This window comes from Vanacampus margaritifer, chromosome 13 (genome assembly GCF_051991255.1).
Source record: "Vanacampus margaritifer isolate UIUO_Vmar chromosome 13, RoL_Vmar_1.0, whole genome shotgun sequence".
Lineage (NCBI taxonomy): Eukaryota > Metazoa > Chordata > Actinopteri > Syngnathiformes > Syngnathidae > Vanacampus > Vanacampus margaritifer.
In genome coordinates this window covers 22,610,827-22,629,205 of record NC_135444.1, presented here as the reverse complement: position 1 = coordinate 22,629,205, position 18,379 = coordinate 22,610,827, and the positions used below count along the sequence as shown (strand labels likewise).

The 18,379-nt window shown below is 39.7% G+C and overlaps 2 protein-coding genes across 4 annotated transcripts in view; both read right to left on the bottom strand.

Annotated features, from left to right (window-relative positions):
- Window positions 1-1,024: 1,024 nt before the first annotated feature.
- On the bottom strand, window positions 1,025-4,392 carry fpgt (fucose-1-phosphate guanylyltransferase). The gene is made up of 4 exons (XM_077584197.1): window positions 4,233-4,392; window positions 3,846-4,013; window positions 3,581-3,673; window positions 1,025-2,648 (listed from the first exon to the last, which is right to left on the bottom strand). The coding sequence occupies exons 1-4, from the start codon at window positions 4,324-4,326 to the stop codon at window positions 1,249-1,251; spliced, it is 1,755 nt and encodes a 584-aa protein (XP_077440323.1). The 5' UTR covers window positions 4,327-4,392; the 3' UTR covers window positions 1,025-1,248.
- Window positions 4,393-6,472: 2,080 nt separating this feature from the next.
- acot11b (acyl-CoA thioesterase 11b) overlaps window positions 6,473-18,379 on the bottom strand; it is a 38,423-nt gene continuing 26,516 nt past the window's right edge. For 2 of the 3 annotated variants that reach the window (XM_077584824.1, XM_077584823.1), the window contains exons 3-17: window positions 16,246-16,432; window positions 15,329-15,398; window positions 15,022-15,082; window positions 14,844-14,945; window positions 13,858-13,993; window positions 13,585-13,738; window positions 12,950-13,069; window positions 12,695-12,833; window positions 11,653-11,708; window positions 10,158-10,224; window positions 9,216-9,299; window positions 8,887-9,020; window positions 7,519-7,650; window positions 7,297-7,423; window positions 6,473-7,142 (exon numbers count right to left, since the gene is read on the bottom strand). In XM_077584824.1, the coding sequence (XP_077440950.1) occupies window positions 6,948-7,142; window positions 7,297-7,423; window positions 7,519-7,650; window positions 8,887-9,020; window positions 9,216-9,299; window positions 10,158-10,224; window positions 11,653-11,708; window positions 12,695-12,833; window positions 12,950-13,069; window positions 13,585-13,738; window positions 13,858-13,993; window positions 14,844-14,945; window positions 15,022-15,082; window positions 15,329-15,398; window positions 16,246-16,432 (1,764 nt within the window). In that variant the 3' untranslated portion in view covers window positions 6,473-6,947. Of the gene's footprint in view, window positions 7,143-7,296; window positions 7,424-7,518; window positions 7,651-8,886; window positions 9,021-9,215; window positions 9,300-10,157; window positions 10,225-11,652; window positions 11,709-12,694; window positions 12,834-12,949; window positions 13,070-13,584; window positions 13,739-13,857; window positions 13,994-14,843; window positions 14,946-15,021; window positions 15,083-15,328; window positions 15,399-16,245; window positions 16,433-18,173; window positions 18,363-18,379 lie in introns of those variants that run through there. The other variant, XM_077584825.1, reaches the window with a different exon arrangement.

Sequence of the window (18,379 nt, the reverse complement as noted above, 5' to 3'; positions counted from 1 at the left end):
CGTGTGTGCGACATAGGTAATCCTTGTGTTGTGAGGACATGTAGAGTATGTAGAGTTCATGGGAAAGGGAGGTGTGTGTGTGGGGGGGGTGCATTTTGGGGGAGGGTCTCATCATGGCTAATTGGAGAACTACCATTGCTGAAAATTTTTCATGTTGCACTTTCTACAGGTCAGGAAGAAAAAAAAAAATGCTTTTTTTTGTTTTTAACTCATTCACTGCCATTGACGGCTATAAACGTCAAAATTTCATTTGAACTATTTTTTTTAAGTTTAATATTTTTTTCCCACTTATGTTAACAAGAGTATGAAAACCTAGAATTTCTTTATTGTACATTTAGAACCGATATAAAATTTGTGATTAATCAGGAGTAGTGAAGTCATGCGATTAATTACAATTTAAAAAAAAATTAATCCCCTCATGCCACTAATCCTTTCATAATCTTTTTTTTTAAATTAATTTATGACAGTGAATGGGTAAATTTCCTGTGAATAAAATGCTCTATGACAATATTTGTAGTTTCTCCTTGCAGTCAATAGTTTATTAAATTGTATTTCATTACAGTCAAAGTGCAAAGCGTTAACATTTTTCCTTTGACATCCGCCTCTCACCCGTGCTCCAAAAAATAAATAAAAAAAATCTCAATTTGGTCAAAAACTAACCCAATTTGGGTTAATAAAGGACCAATCGACTGCTACTTCTTTCTAGGTATATAATAGAAATTTGGGTCAATAATATACCGATCCACTACTTGGGCTAATTTGACCATTTTTGTGAGTTGCTTTGCATAAATCAACCCCCTAAAAATGGTCATTATGTATGAAACAACCCCCAAAATTGACCCGAGTACTGGATTGGCCCTTTTTTTTTTTTACCCAAATTGGCTTGGTTTTGACCCAACTCTGAAAACAGTTGGACCAGAAAAAACCCAGTTTGGGTTAATAATAGACCAATCCTCTACTTGGGTAATTTGTCCAAAGTATTTTCACTGTTGTGTTTTTTTTTTGGGGTTTCCAAAACTACCAATTTTATTATATTATTTTTTTGTACAAATCAACCCAATTCTTGGGTTGTTTCATACAAAATTAGCTTTTTGATTCGGGTGCAAAGCAACTCAGAAAATGGGTCAAATTGACCCGAGTGGTGGACCGGTCCATTTATGACCCAATTGTTTTTAGAGTGCAAAGTCAGCTGGGAAAGACTACAATTGCAAATAATAATTATTAATCATGAATTAAAAATTAACTGCTTCACGATCTCTGCGAGATGTCTCGATAGAGTCCCTTCCTGAAGTTCAGCATCTCCTGCAGGTTCTTACCCAGCAGTGCTTCATGCATAGATATAAGTTTTGTGTCTTTGGGTCCGGTGAAGGCACATCTGCTCACAACCGCTTGCAACATGTTGAGCGACGCCGAGAACGAGCGTTCTTGGTCCTCGCAAACAGGGAACAAACAAGCGGTCCACAAACTACAGCGGGACACGTCACCGGAGAACCGCAAGTCACGGCGGTCCAGACCCCAGAGGGACACGCAAGCTTCCAGAGTCACGCCCAAAAGAGTCAACGCTTCCGTCGACGCGGAAGCTTTCACGCATCGTTTCAAGTCGTCGTTAATTCCGAAGGCGACGGTTACGAAGCCCGTTCTGTCCTGCCGGGTCACGCACAGCGAATGCATGAAGACCCCGGCGGGCACCGAGGAACCGGGGCTGACCCGGCAGCTGCTGACGACCGCATCCCGGCCGACGGACACCCCCTCTCCGAGTCTGCAGTACTCCACCACCGATCCGGCCCCCACCGAGCAAGTCGGTTCGAGGACGCTGTGCATCACGCAGGATGCCGCGTCGGCTTTTTCCTTCGGGCGCGCGTTGAACGCGGAAGACAGGAGACCCAGCTCGTTCCTCAGGGCGTCGTCCGCGGTGAGGTGGAAGAGGTATTCCGTCGTGGTCCCGATGTGATAAAACTTGGAGTTGTTAAGTAGGATCACGTTAAGCGGCGTTTCCCGGAGAAGACGGAAAATCTTCTGGCGGATTTCCACCAAGCCGTCGTCCTCTTTGGCGACGTCGGCCGTGTTGCGGGTATATTCTATCGAGGCATCCGGGCCTAACGCTTGGAGGAAATCACCGTACGCGTCGATCTCGCACTCCAACGGTTCGATCTCTTTGAGGACGCCGAGGAGACGCTGCGACGTCTCAAAGTCCACATAAAAGGTACTGTCCGTGTAGACAAACTCTGCATCAGATAAAGGGAAACAATTGCTTCTTCTTTGACAAACGGCGCCCGTGTCTCGCATGGTATCAACACTTGGCTTGTGTAGAAAGCGCAAGCAGGTCCTGTTCTCCATTTCCGACCAGTCGCCGTCCTCGCGCGGCTTCAAAACAAACACGCCGTGGGTGGTGCCGATGGAAAGCGGCGAGGGGTGGGCCAGAGCGGTAAAGCCGGGCTTGTCCAACGCGACGCTCGCATTCCCGGCGATACCGTAGAGCTCGATATCGTCCGCGCAGGTCACCAGCACGCCGGGCTTCATGCGATCGGGGAAATCCACATACATGGCAAGTTTGAGCTCCAGCATCTGGTAGAGGGGCTCACCCAATGGCACGGCGGCGAAGATCTTCCCGAGCGCGCTGGCACTGGGCAGGCGCTGACTCGAGCCACCTGGGCCAACATTTAACAATCAAAACTGTAAATCATAAATCACATTTTAATGGAAAAAATATCTGCCTCAAATAAAAACCAAATATCAAAATTTATAGAAACATGGTCTACGTATATAGAATTTTTTAACCTAATTCCGGTACTTAATTCTGTCTGTTAGCGAGAGCCACCACATCGTGATAACTTACATTGATGTTTCTGCATTTGGCAATTTATTATTATATTGTATTATTAGTATGGGATTTTTTTTAATGGGCTTTAGGTGAACTGATGAATACACACACGCTCGCTCGCACGCAAGCACGCACGCACACACACGCACATATACATACTCACCCACATACAAAAAAAAAAAGTATATATATATATATATATATATATATATATATATATATATGTGTGTGTATATGTATATATATATGTATATGTATTTAAAAAAAAAAAAAAAACATTTATTAATTTTTTTTAAATTGATTTGTTGTTTTTTTTAAAAAAAAAAAAAAAAAAAAGGAGAGCAATGATGATGTCAAATCGAATGAACAATACTGAGCTCTCCTGTAAAAACAAACAAAAAAAAAAAACAATCAAAAACTGTTCACTTTCATGTGGGAAGCAGTCATTGGCGATGAGTAATCAAGTAGTGGACCGTGCATTTGGTACCTGGAGACTAAGACTGCAACAATACACAAAGTGAGTCCCCCCCGCCCCCTCCTCCCCCAAAATATATATATATAATCCACAAAAGTTACTAGAACAAAGACAAACAACATAAAAGAGAATAGATTGTTGTGAATACCCAACTACAATTTCATGAAACAAATAGCAGAATTGATATTGTAAAAGTAGGTCAGCCCTTTTCGTTTTCTTGTTTGTTTTTAAGACCATCATCGATAAGGCTCACATAACAGCCCACCACTGGATTTCTCCCTAACCTGCATGGATCAGCATGACTTTCATCCTGCAAAGGGTCTTGCCGTAGATGTCTCTGAGGCGCTCCAAAACGTGCAGAGTGGAGCCGCCGTTGCCTGGAGTACAAAAGTAATTGCATATTTCATTTAGAACAAAAATCACTGACAAATCAAAGCAATCTAGTCATACTGGCTGCTTGTGTTTAACGTTTTTTTTTTTTTAAGAATATCCACTGAAGACTGGCGAGAGCGTTAAATAAAAACACTCACTTTACTTGGGCACACTCACCTATTTTACAACCAGGTGGATCCGAGAAGACTTTGTACTGAATACCAAGCGGGAGCTCTTTCCTGTCCATTTTTTCTCTTATCTGAAGCTCGTAGGCGTCTTTCTGCCTTTCGTCCACGGCAGTAACAACCACCGCATCCCAAAACTCACCGCACGCAACCTCTCGACCTTCAAGGTAGACCACAAGGCAGCATGTTATTGTGCAAAATCATGTGTCAAACTCACGAGACAGATCGATTTTATAGTTTAACCCCCCACATTTTTTTTAATACACCGTTGTCAGCGTTGGGGTTTACAAACATGTTTAGGTCAAGTTTAACAAATATGTGGGTCTCGATGAAAATAAATTTGACACCCTGTATCTAAAAAGCTCGTAAAAAAAATTACCGCGCAAACAATTGAACTTTCTCAATTTTTCTCTAGTTGCCATTTGCAACTGTCGGACACAGTCTTGATTCACGTTGTTAGCTCCAATGTCCATCTCTTATGTGTAAAAGTATCTTGAAATCCAATCGTAACTTCAGCACGTCGACCACTTCCTGTTTCACTTCCGGGTTTTAGTCACGTGACTGTGCCACACCGCAAAACTAAAATGTAATCGTAACCCGACAGAGACGAATAATTACATCAAATTAATTAAAATGACAATGAAATGAATGACTTATTAACTATTTTAGATTTTTTTTTTAATGAATAAAATATTGCCTAAAACGAGCTGATTTGACGAGAAAGAAATACATACACTGCAAATAGCCTATGTTATTGGGTTTGGTTAAAAAAAAATATATATATATATATATATATATTATTACTGTAATCTTATTAGTATTTGACAAATGCCTACCACAGACATGTTATTAAGACAAGACAACACAGAAGACTTTAAAACTGTGTGTGAGACTGAGGTGTGTGAATGTAATTATTCTTTTTCTAACATGCTATGCAACAGATTTTTTTTTTTAATGTATTGTACAGTATGTACTTTTACCCCTCTCACATACTTAAACATTTAAATATATCATAACACTTCTAAACATATTAAAACAGATGCCAATTATAAATTCATTAATTTAAAAAGTAACGAAAAAGGATTTTGGCTATTTAAAAAAAAAGGAGCCTTATTTAAATAATATTAAAAAATCCACAAATAGGTGAATTCGTAGGTGCTGATTCACAAGTATGCGGGGGTCCACTATAAACACATTTCCATCCATTGCCTTCGGGCTCACATTGCAAATATCGAAACCCTGAAACAGGTGAGCCGTGACGCTCGCAATGCTAGCTCAAGGTCAGTTTGACATAAGTCAACAGCAGAAGATGGTATAAGGCCAAAAGAGCAGCCCCCTGACGGCTGGAAACTGCTGGAATAATCTGCTTAATTCTTATTTCGCAAACACAACATTAATCACAATACTCTTTAGACTAATGGAGGCACATTGACAAAACATTGTTGCCTTTAGTTCCCCTTTAAATAATATTTGAAAAACAACAACAACAATTAACTTCAAGGTACCACTGTGTACTGTGCTGTTAATGTCGACGTGAAATGGCCGGGCCAGCTGAGACAGACAGGTGCAAGATGCCGGGCAAAGGCACCCAACATTCTTAAAATAGCACTGAGGGAGCCCACACCGCAGTGCGAGCAGACCAGACACCCTACAAAAGTCACAAGGGCAAATCCACTGCCCCGAGCGCCTTTTGTGCATTGCCGCTGCTTCAGACTCGATAGGATCCCAAAAGCTTTGACTGGCAACACGAAAAAAAAAAAAAAGAAAAAAGGGAGGTATGCGGCTTCATGCCACTGCTGTGTGCAGCCCACCCGAGGCCTCAGCCAAGTAAGCACAATGCTTAAGGCCCCCTGACCACTAGGGGGACCCCAAGAGCAGTCAACAATCAATAGCCAAGAGTAGGGTTTGTGTGTTAGAAGGTTACATCAAGCGAGAGAATCAAATGATTATTATTGTTGATTAAGAGATTATTTCAAATTAGCATTTTTACAGATATTACCCCCCCCCACACACACACACACAAAAAAGAAAAATGTTAATTACATTAATTTACATTACATTTAATTGTAATAATAAAATCATTGTAATTAAATTGGTTTTGATTTAAATGATTTCTTTATCATACTTAACTATTTTACATACAATTTTAAAGACATTTTTAAACAATTTTATCATATTCAATTAAATAAATATAAAAAAAATAAAGAGACATCTTTATCATTCAAATAAACTATTCTACATACTCTAAAAAAAACATTTATTTTAGTAATTAATTGGTTATTTCTTTACAATCAAATTCATCATTAATTTACTTATGAACATTCAAATGTAAAGGGGAAATATTTAAATTACTAGAACTATTTTTACTTTTTTTTTTAATCAAATAACTGCTTAGTTATTCATCATAACACAAGTGCAATTAAAATAATATATATTCATCAGTAATATAAAATAAAAAAATCTGAATAAATATAAAATCATAATAAATAATTGAAGACTAAGACTACACATTTTAGATGCACATTTGAACCATTGGTCTTATTTAAACCTGCATGTTTGTTTGACTCACACTTTATTTGGTGTCCACAATCCCCCCTAGTACGAAATATGACAACAATCTAGCTTTCCTAATCTTTATTGTTGCAGTCGCGTCAACACGGCATTTCAGCAGAGCTACTCGGCCAGCGACGCTTTATGTTACATCGCCAACTTATGCTAAAAACTACACACATAGTCAATGGTAATCGCAAGTGGTAATACAGCACTTGTCTAAAAAATATACAATTTAATAGAAAAATACCATCTACTGCATTATTAATTATTGCACAATTTCATTTTCCAGTCTTCCAGTCAGTTTGGATAAAACCATAAGAGGCTTAACAACTTTGTGCAATCTTGCGCAATAACGGTTTATCCTATGCCCTTGAAACGACTCGAGTACCAGGTTTGACGACACACACTGCATTTTTCCTTGGCCCTTTACGACAAATGCCCCAAAAAAAACGGAGGTGAAAAAGACCATCATAACAAAGTGCCGCTTTTTGCACATTTGTAGTCCAAAAACAATATGAATGCAAAAGAGAGATTACAGTTACTAAGGTTCCTTTCGCAGAGGGGACGTATTCGTTGCCTTTTTGGCCTGCGCAGTTGAAGTGGCCAAGCTGTCCTTATTGGCCTCAAGGAAGTCGCTGCAGGCGGAAAAAGCGCTGTAAAAAGAGGAGGACAGTCCAACAATGTCTGTCGAGATGTAGGGGAGGACTCCTGGCGTGGCCTGATTGTAGTAGGTGACCTGAAAAGTATTGATCGGTGGTGAGAAGTCACCAAGCACTAAATAAAGGCTCGACCAGCACTTTTTTTTTTTTTAAGTATCAAATACACAAAATGAGATGTTCACGAAGCAATGTAGAAATGCGGGCGGGCAAAATGCTGGCAAAATGCGGAACCTTGGTGACAGCGCCGGACTCCTCCCAGATTGTGAAGCCGGCGCACAGAACCTCTCCCCTGTCGTAGTCCGCGGTTGGAGGGTGGGTGGGAAGCGTGACGGAGCGTAGAGCGATCAGATATGGATCCCTACACGTGACAAAACGGGAAAAAAAATAAATAAATAAATTGAGATTTTATTTTTAAAGCCGCGGTGTGTTTTTATAACATGTGTCACAACATACCTGATATCACATGGTTTCCGACAAGACGCCAGCAAGATAAAGTCCTGACCTTTGCCCCCTTTTCGGATGGAGGGCGTTCTGACACGATAAATGGTGTCGTCGTCGTCGGCCTGTGTGATCACCTCGCAAGCCCTGCAGGAGGCATCGACGTGTGCTGACAGATGTTGTTGACAGCAGTCATAGGAAGCAAATAGGCGCTGACCGAGAAGGATTTTTTCATTTTTTTTTTAGGCTGATGCCAATTCCGATAACCGATTCACTCATTTGCTCCCAAAATAGTATAAAAAATGTTTTATTTTAAATATTGCCATGGTCCCAAAAACATATTTAAATGTTTTTTTTGGTAATGCTCGAGAATATAGAAGGCTTAGAAGGCTTTGAAGCAGCCTCTGACATGAAGAGGTCACTTAAAGCAATGGTAGTTATTACAAAAAACGACCAGCGGGTGGCAGCAGAGTATAAGAGATCAAACAGGGCCATGTTGCAACAAGCTCTTTTCCTCAGTGTTTTAAACACAAATTTGTGAATGATGATGAAACTTAACTATATTCTAATGCTAATCGCTGCAAAACGGAAATAGATAGAAATATAATATTTTTTTCTTGATGAAAGAAGAGACTCGAATCTTTCTTTTGTTTGGTTCCATGTTTCTGTAGCTATAGAACTGAATATTCTGTGGGCCTTGCAAAGTCAGTCAAAATCCAGTAAAACAGCCGGAGCAAAGGGGGTTGCTTACGTGGAAATGGCTGCAAGTGCATGAGTTAATTGGCCGATGAATTTTAAAAATATATGATGACTAAAAGAATGACTTTTAATTCATTGAACTCTACAACAAAGAGAAAAATGTAGGGAAAAAAATTGGACTCACAAGCTTTGTCTTTGGCGAAATCCTGTCCAATATGAAATTAGTACTTTGGTGCTAAGGAACTACATTAAAGTGAGGGGAGGAGCTCCTCTCAAACAGACAAAAGCCTCAGATGATATAAAGGTAGTGCTTTGGCGTCACCTTCTGACATCTACTGGCAGCCGCTGGTAGAGTTTTAGATCGTGATTACGTTCCCTCTTTTTGTGCTTTTGTACACTTTATTTGTAATAAAGCACAGTGGTTAGTTAAGTATAAAGTAACTGTACTTCTGTTGTGAAACTTCTACAGTCCCTTCCAAAAGTCAAAAGTTGCTCTAACCTGAGTCGTTTCAAACGTCTCGATGTAAATAAAAAAGCTGCACCCGGAACTTTTGCCTCAGATTAATCTTTTGATCTTAAACACAAATGTCTTCAGTATACGACAAAACGAAGGAACTGACCTTATTGTTCCAATACTTTTGTTAAGAGTGTGAAAAAAGTGGCGAAATTGGGCAAGTGACTGACTGATAATGGCGGTCCCACTCTTTTCTCCTGGTGAGGTCAGAGAGCAGATGGAAGGTCTGCTCGGCTGAGCCGCTCACGTTCATCTCCACTTTGAAGCACAGCGTCTGGTTCTCCTCCAGCGTGTACAGTCTGACCTACAAATAGGATTCGGCGTGTCAGGTTCAGCCTGGCAGACGGGATTCGGGGCACAGCGCATGATCGATATTCAACACTGGAACGTCACATCACACATCAATTACCGATTTTTGGACAAAGGGAGCAATTTCAACATCTTACCCACAAGCTAATTGGGTACGAGGCCTAAAGGTTGAATCAGCAGTAATACTCACGTTGTTTTTTTCCGAGGCCAACACCCAGTTGTTTATGGTGTCCATCAGTTTCAGGGCGGAGACATTATTGTAGCTCAAGTACATCTGAAAAAGCAAAGGATGCGATATAGCACGGTTGTCAAACTCATTTTCAATGTAGCCTAATGGATTCGGCCCCATTTTTGAAATGGTTTTCATTTTGAAATCAGACGTCATGGAAAATAGTGATTATTAACTCATGTTTCCAAAAACGTATAAATACGTTTTAAATATTACCACGCTCCCAAAGACGTCTTTATACATTTTTTATTTAATTTTTTTTATGCTAGAGCATAGAAAAGGCTTTGATGCAGCCTCCCAATGATAGTTATTACAAAAAACGGCCAGCAGGTGGCAGCAGAGTATAAGAGATCAACCAGGGCCATGTTGCAAAAGGCTCTTCCGCCCACTGTTTTAAACAGATTTGTGAATAATGATGAACCTTAGCTATAATCTAATGCCAATTGCTGCAAAACGGAAACAAATACAAATATACTTTTATTCCTGTTGAAACCTTTTGGTGGGTTCCATGTTTTGATAGCAATAGAACACAATATTCTGTGGGCCTTGCAAAATCAGTCAAAATCCAGTAAAACAGCCGGGAGCGAAGGGGGTTGCTTCAGTGAAAATGGCTGCGAGTGAATGAGTTCAATATCCAGTCAATAGAAGTTGGTTTGGTGGGGAAAAATCTGGTCATATCTGTTAAAAGTCAAGAAAATTGCAATTTTACAACTAATTTTCTGCCCAAAACAAAAAAGAAGAAATCCAAAGAAGGCACTTTTTATGTGCTTTAGTGGGCTACCAGAAAGAGGAAAAAAAACTATGCTGTGGTTTGGTTGTAGCCCCCGGACCATCGTAAAGTCAAGTCTACATACGGAGGCAATCGGTTATCTCGCCATGCGGTGTCTTTGGAATGACTCCTACCTGGTTACTCGGATCCCAGGGTACAGAAAGAGGCACTTCGTTTTGCTTGCAGGAGATGATGTACTTCCTGCACGCACAAGCAAACATTTACTCTAAGTACAAATACTTGGATACTTAAGTAGATTGTACATATATGAAGCTCTACATTTCTGTGCTGTTAGTCATTTTGATATATATATATATATTTTTTTTTAAAGCCAGAGCTAATAAAACCTAACTAGTCCAATATTTCACTTTCATACTAAAGTACATTTCAGAATATTTTTTCAACTTTTATTTAAGTAAAGAAGTTGAATCAGCAACTCCTTTTAGCAGGCTTTTTTTTTTTTTTTTTTACTTATGTATGTATTGTTTTTTTTTTACTTATGTATCGGCACTTCTACTTGTAAAGAGTGTAAGCACTTTGTATAACTCAAAATGAACAATTCTCCCCCCTCTCTCTCCCTCTCACTCACCCTTCACACTTGCACCCCCCGCCCCCAAAAAAAAACCCCCATCTCACACATATAAAACTACCTGGAAAAAAATTCTCACTTTCACCCCTCAAAAAAAACTTCTCTCACACGCATTCAAAAACTTAACACCAACATAAAAAAAAATTGAAAAACTCTCACTCACCAAAACCTCTCTCTAAATACCTCACTCATATAAAAACTTCTCACACAGAAAAAACTCATTTTCACACAAAACTCTCAACAAAAAAAACTCTCACTCGTCAAAAAGATACACACACACGCAAAAATAGCTCTCACAGTTTACCCAAAAAACTCTCGCGCACACCAAAAAAAATCAAACAAACTCACACATCCACGCACAACCTCTTCCACTCCCCAGTATTTTTTTTTTTTACTTCAATTTAAGTCCAGACTTTGCGTACTATTGCCACTCGTGCATTGGAAAAACAAAAGCAAGACCCGAGCAATATGAAAACATTGTTGCAGCGCTTCCAACATTTGGCTAAATAAAGATTAGAAGTGAGCGAGGCGCTGCTGCCTGACAGCGGAACAATACGCGCATTATGCCTGGCGAGCTCTGCTCAGCGGCAATATTGGCCGCTGACCCCGTCACATGCTGTTACGTGCGCACCCAACAATAGATTCGCAAACACGCTGCAATGGTGACACAGCAAAATTGAATGTAGAAATGAGATCCAAATGACAATAATAATGTAATCCCACCGATATTTGAAGTTGACGTTTTATTCAAGTTATTTTGTGGAAAAGCTCCACCAACTCGTCGTCTCTCACTCAATTGAAATTCGTGTGAGACAAAGCGAATGATGTTTACACTGTGCGAGTGGCGCAAACTGAGGTTCTACTAAGTGGTTCCGCCTGAATTCCTTATTTTTCTTGAGCAGCTGCGAGATAGCTGCTATCTTGAAAAACGTGAAAAGCGGGGCGCTCACAAGTCAAGGTACGGTCACTGTACGGATTCAACTGCATTCTTCTCACAACATCCTCCTGGCAAAGATGGCCGCCGAAGCGTTTCCACTCACCTATCCAGGCGGATCTTCTTCCTGGCGACGGCTTCTTGATAACGCCGTTTACCGTCCTGTAAAACATCCGTTGCGCAAACATGAAGTGGTAGAAGGTTGGCAATTTGCTAGGGATCGACCCATTATCGGTATTCAGCATTTTGACGAATATCGGCGTCGGCCATTTTGAAGAAGCATAAAACCAATAATAGTGTTCAAGGGGGGACTTTCAGAGATGCTGCTGCTGATGAATTAAAACTAAGAAAAGTAAAATTGTAATACTTCAGATATTTTGAAATGTTCAAAAACTTTATTTACTGTAGAAAACAATAAGTAGCTATTTACTTAAGTTTTTATTGAACTTTTAAAGACATGCCCCTGGGAGATCACTGGACTTTTTGTTAGATTTTTAAAACTCCCAAATTTTACAAACCCTCAAAGTTGTTCAATAAACATAAGGTTAAAAAAATATATAATTAAGAGCTGGAGTTTGTATTTTTTTTCAAATTTTGATGCCATTATTTTCCCTTTTAGTGAAAATGAATATCGGCTCCAAATATCGGCTCCAAATATCGGCTCCAGATATCGGCTCCAGATATCGGCTCCAGATATCGGCATCGGCGCCCTTGACTACGAGTAATCAGTATCGGCGTAGGGTCCTAAAAGATATCTCTCGGTCTACCGCTACAATTAGCTTCTACCAGCTAGCTTGAACGCTATCAGAGACAACGGTCTATATCTGCAACCTTAATTTCTAATATGTGCTAAATGAAATGTTAATACCGCAATTTCCTATTGTAGCATTTCTCATACACGTACTCCCTTCTAGTACGTGTTGGACATTTTTTGACCAATCCGATTTTAGCCTGCCTTCTATGCATTACCATGTCAACTATAATAGCAATGAGACTGCTCCTTTTATCAATCATATTCTCTATAACAGTTAGTTAGTCAGGGCAAAACTGCTCAACTCGAAAATCAAGTCTCGACTACGGCCTTAAGAGGTGGATTAGATCCGAGTACGTCCCCCTGGCAACGTGGGAGCAAAAGATGGCCAACTCACCACAGGCTCGGGTCTTATCCGAGGCAGCGTGCGTGCTTTGCGATCAGCGTCCAGTACCTCAAAGGTCATAAAGGCACTATTGATATGACGTTGAGGCTCGCCACCCTGATAGGCTTCAGCACACACTCCCACCTCCATGCTGCAAGAGAGGGGAAGTAAAAAAATAAATAAATAAACAGCTGAGATGTGGTTGCAAAAGTGCGCACACCCTCTCTTAAATGGCAAAGTGGGCCGTGTCGGGGGAAAAAGACTGACCTGTGCTTGAAGGCATTGTTAACGATGGACTTCAGTACCAGTCGGTCACCGATGTGCGACGGGCCGCGGAAATGGAACATGTCGATGCTCCTCAAGGTGGGATGGGCGTTACACAAGCGACTATATTGACAAGGACACAGATAATAACATTCCTTTGAATTGATTATTCTGATGTCTCAAGTGGCAAAAAAACATTTTTCAAGCAATTCAAGTACTGTAAGAGCCACAGTCGGCCATGCACTTTTTTTTTTTTTTCATCCAAGTCAATGGAGGGTACTGCATGCCTAGGTGGCGCTATTGAGTGATTTTGGTGTTGTTGCACTTTTCCATTGGATATCATTCGTTCCACTTTTCCATCTAAATAAATGCTTCAGAAATTCACGCCTCCCGGGGTTCAAGTGTTCTTTTTATTCATGTGTCTTTTAACTACAATTATTACTTTGTAATTTTCACATAATTGATCTTTTAATTGACTTCATAAGCATTCAGCTTTCAGCATGAAAATTGCACTTAGCCTAGTTTCTGAAGTCCTTCATGAAAAAAGACTGATTGATTGATGAGAAGTTTTTCATACGGTCTTTGTGGAAAGATGGAAAGTGTCCCCCATATTAAATGGAGGTTTAGTCGGCACCCACCTTGCAGAAATGGTGGCTACATTCTCCATCCAAGCCATGATCTGGCCGCCGAAGGTGCTGACTTGGTGGTTGGCGTGGGGCGGCAGCACCAGCTCCACGCTCTCCACTCGGGTGCGCTCGGCCGGCACGGCGTCCTGGTACTCCTGGCATTCTCCTGTGGTGGGAGAAGAAAAAAAAAAGAAGATGACTGAGCAAGCAATGCATTGAGGAAAAAAAAGACAAAGTGTTTATGGTCATTGTATGATGGAGATCCAAACAAAATGGCGGCCGTACCCAGCTGCGCCGTGCTGCTGCTCAGGAGGTCTGTGATGATCTCGGCGTGGATGAGCCTCATCCTCCTCCTCTCTGCCGCCAGGCTGTATTCCATCTGCTCCATTTGTGTTTGAGGAATCAGCTGCTTCAGTTGCACCTGCGCACGCGCACGGGAACGCAACTCAGGGCCACCGACGAGTACATGTGGTGGATTCAAGGAGTAAGATTATTAAATATAATATATTATAATAAGTTGAATTTGTTCGGCGACTACGCTCGTAATGCAAAACACTCTCAAATTATCTTTCCCAATAACAATGAATGGAAATGCCATGATTCTGTTCTAGTTTACCCAATAAACATAACAATTTCTTTACACATGTTTTTAACTCATGCACTGCCATTGACGACTTTAGACGTCAAAAATTCATTTGAACTATTTCTGTTAATTTAACATTTTTTTCCACTTTTAACAAGAGTATGAAAACCTAGAAAAAAGTTGTTAATGTACATTTAGAACAGATAAAAAAAATTGTGATTAATCGTGTGTTAACTAGTGTTAATTAATGTGATTAATTACAATTAAAAAATAATATCGCCGGACGACCTAATTTCTAATAATCTTTTCTTTTTTTAAATAATATTTTTGCAAAAAGCTAATTTTTAATAATCTTTTCTTTTCGTTTTTAAAATTATCTTTTTTTTTTAAAAAAGGAAAAGATTATTAAAATTAGGGTGTCTGGCGATTATATTTTAATCGCATGACTTAGTTAACTCATGATTATTCACAAATTTTATATCTGATCTAAATGTACAATATTTGTTTTCTTACTCTTGTTAACAAAAGTGGAAAAAAAAAGTGAAATGAATAGAAATAGTTCAAATGAATTTTTGACGTCTATAACCGTCAATGGCAGTAAATGAGTTAACTTTGACTGTAATCAATCATGGGATGAACAGATCCAGCGTCTCAACATTTTTGCCCATATCTTGGTCTCCTTACGTACTTTGCCCGTTTGCGTTCTCCTGGCCACAAAGGTGGCGAAGGCTTGACAAACCCTCCAGTGAGAGTCAGTGTAGAGGTCCTCGCATGTCACCATTATGCCAACCTGGAAGGTCAAAATAATAATAAGGTATGAGATCGCGTGACTATTTTCCCTTGTAAAAGCAGTCATCACCACCAACCTCCATACTGGATGTGAAGGCTCTGTTGACCTTCGCTATGATGGTGACTACATTTCCCACCCTGCAACACAAACACACACGCAAGTTGACAATCAGTCAATCAGAGTGTTGATGAGCTGATGCCATCGACATAGCACAGGCCGCTTTTCTTATCTTCTCTCTGGAGCGTGTGACAACTGTATGAAAAGTCATCTGTCAATCACTACAAACGGCCTGTTTGGTGTTTTCTACTTTTTTTTCTTAAAAAACAGATGATTCTCCACAGTGGCTGGGAATGACCGGTGTCGAGTTCGGGTTCGGTTCTTACCCTATGGTGTGTTCAAAGTGGATGTCGTCGACAGACGCGGTGACACAGGAGCAGCCCGCATGTCTTTCAGCTGAGAAGAAAGGCCGAGTTTAGGTTCGAATAAGTCATCGTACGCGACGGCAGAACAATTAGTCAGTTGGATTTAAATCATCGCAATTTAGTAGAATGCTAATTTTTAAAATCGAAAAGGCTGCGAGAACTGCTTCATTATAACGCTCAGTCAATACAGTATATATGTTGATTTTGTTTATTTATATAGTGTGTAGATAACATGTTTACATATTTCTTCATCAACCATGAAACATTTATGACTGACTTATGACTATGCATAATTAAATATAATTGTATGCAGTTTCTAAATGTACTTTTTCGGTTGTATAAGCGTATGTTTATGTGTAAGTTTAATAATGGAAAAATCTACTTTATCTTTCGTAATTCATATTCAGTTTTATTTAAAAAAAAAAAATCTTTTTTAATTAGTTCATTGATCTTTTATTAGAGTTACACTCGGATGATGTTGCATTTTGAGCTCCACTATGCCCTGAAAATACCAGGAAGGAGGAGTACAAAGAGCAAAAAAAGAAAGAAAAAAGCATCAGGTTGCAAGGATAGGTTACATTTGTTCATTGTCTTATCAGTTTCATGCTTTTTAAAAAATACATTCATATGTTTGTTTTTACTTTATATTCCAAAACCCCCCAAAAAAAATTTGATTGATTTTTTTTAAAAATTAAATTTGGACTTAAACAAAAACAAACAAAACTGAATGTAAAACAGTCAAATGTTGACTGCAATCCATCTTTTGTTGGAAGCTTTAAACGACCAAAAGGGCAGAAGTGATTTCATTCCTTATTTATGACTTGGCATTTTTATCTGCCAGTTATTCGAATCAACACCTTTAATTTCAACTTGCCAACCTGAAAGGCAGGCCGTGGAGTCCATCCACTTGAGCAGCTGTCCGGCGCTCAGCTCGCCGCAGTGATTGGAGTGACAGGGCAGAACAATCTGACTCATGTTGACTTCCGTGGGGTTCCTGTACGCCTCGCCGATCTCCACCGCCACGCGGGGGGGACCTTTCCGCTCCTCCGACGTCATGACTCGGCGCTGCGCAGACGCAAAAAAAACGTGACGGCGGCTCACAAGGTAGCATTTGAAATGACACTGAATGCTTTTGAGAGGGGAGGCAAAAATGAACGGAGATGATGTGGCTGCGTAAGTGCGCACACCCTCTTAGAACAGTGGATGTGTTCAGAATAATCACACTAGTGATACAAGTGACCCGACTTGATCATTTTGACATACGATCTGTCGATTGGCCGATGACGTTGACCCTAGCTTAATGCTAATAAACGATGCAAAACGCCATTGACGGGCTAACAAATAGCATTGGTGTTGCAGCGATACAACCGCAATGGATATTTCAACACAGATCGGATTTTATAATGGCTAAATTTGCTGAACAGTTTTATGACCGCTAACACTGTGCGCAAATGTGAGATCATGAGCCTGGCACACATTCACACATTTCATTGATTTACTATGGGAACAATTGTTTTGTAATATTAACTCTGAAGACAACCAACAACACGGAACAGGTTATGTTCCATTTTGGAGATTGCAAAGTACTCATTTTAAGATGTAAACATTCACACAAGCAGTTAATTGCTACTTTTTGCTCCGTCCTTTTCTTCTATTTTTAACTGGATGGGCCACAATGTTGTCTCTGTGGTCTCATGTTCTCGTTTGTTGCATCGTGTTTTGAACAAGAGTTCGCTCACTGTTGCTAACTCATGCATTAAATCACGAATGGGCAAAGTACAGACCGCTCAATTCTTAAATCCAGCCCAGCAGGCATTTTTTCAAGAGTCCTTTTGTGTCTTTAATTTAGCTATAATTCCTAAAACGTTAATTAATTTGTTGTTAAATGAATGGGTTATTGATGTATTGCTAATAATAAAATTTAAATGTTAGTCAAATGAAAAGTTACATATGAAAGTTATAATGTTTTAAATCATTATAGATAATATAGAAAGCAAAAAAATAAAAATAAAAGATTAATTATAAACAATAACATTAAAATAGATACTAAGCTATTATTCGGTTGCGTTCAAATGAACAATTTTACAAATTTTAGATCAGTGGTGTGTGATCAAGACTATCAGAAGAGAGAAGACCTGCTTTTAGAACTAAAATTTGATAAAAAAACACAATAATTTTTAAATAAGATTTCTTTGGCCAATCAGATTTTAGGCTTTACGTGTTACCATGTCACCCTAATCTGCCCAGGGCTGTCAAAAGCAGTAATGCTGGTCCAATCCAAATTAAACTATTTTGTTTTTGTCATATCAATAGAAAATGAATGATTGTGAACCGCGCCAGATAATGTTCAGGGCACAATTGCATGCTGTTTATTGTTCATTTTTTGTTGAGTGTACTATGTAATTTATGGCTTCTATAATTGCGACTGAGGGCTTCGATACCAAATAAACCGCCAGCAATGTTTTTCTTCATACATATTTAACCTCATCTACCAGTGACATGGCCTGTCCTGAATTACAATCCAAAGGCATTTCACTCCAGAGCTCTCATTTGCAGGTTGGCACTTGTGTTGTATTGTAGTTCATTTGTAGTTTATTTGCATTGACCAATTTCTTACAAACGAATACACAAAATGAGTTGCACCGGAGAGGTCATGCATTTTATCCTTGCAATGACCTTTGATCTGAATTCAAATGATATTTGGGATCAACAACGATGTTTGTTTGTAAACATTCGAACCTTGTCCGTGTAACGAAAAACAAAAGTATGTTTAACTCTAAAAAGAAGCACACACAAAAAAACTTACCGACGGTGAAAGTGGAGTCTGGCTTTAGAAGGGGAGTTGACAGTCCTTCAAAAGGCAGAAAACCGGGTAGGAAAGAGCAAACAGCAACCCGGAAGGGGGTTCTTTTTCATTTCCCCATTCTTAAATAACAACACGCACACACTCGAAATCCTGCCACAACACACTCGCTGGAGGGAGAGATGAGAGAGAGGGAGAGGCAGAAAAAA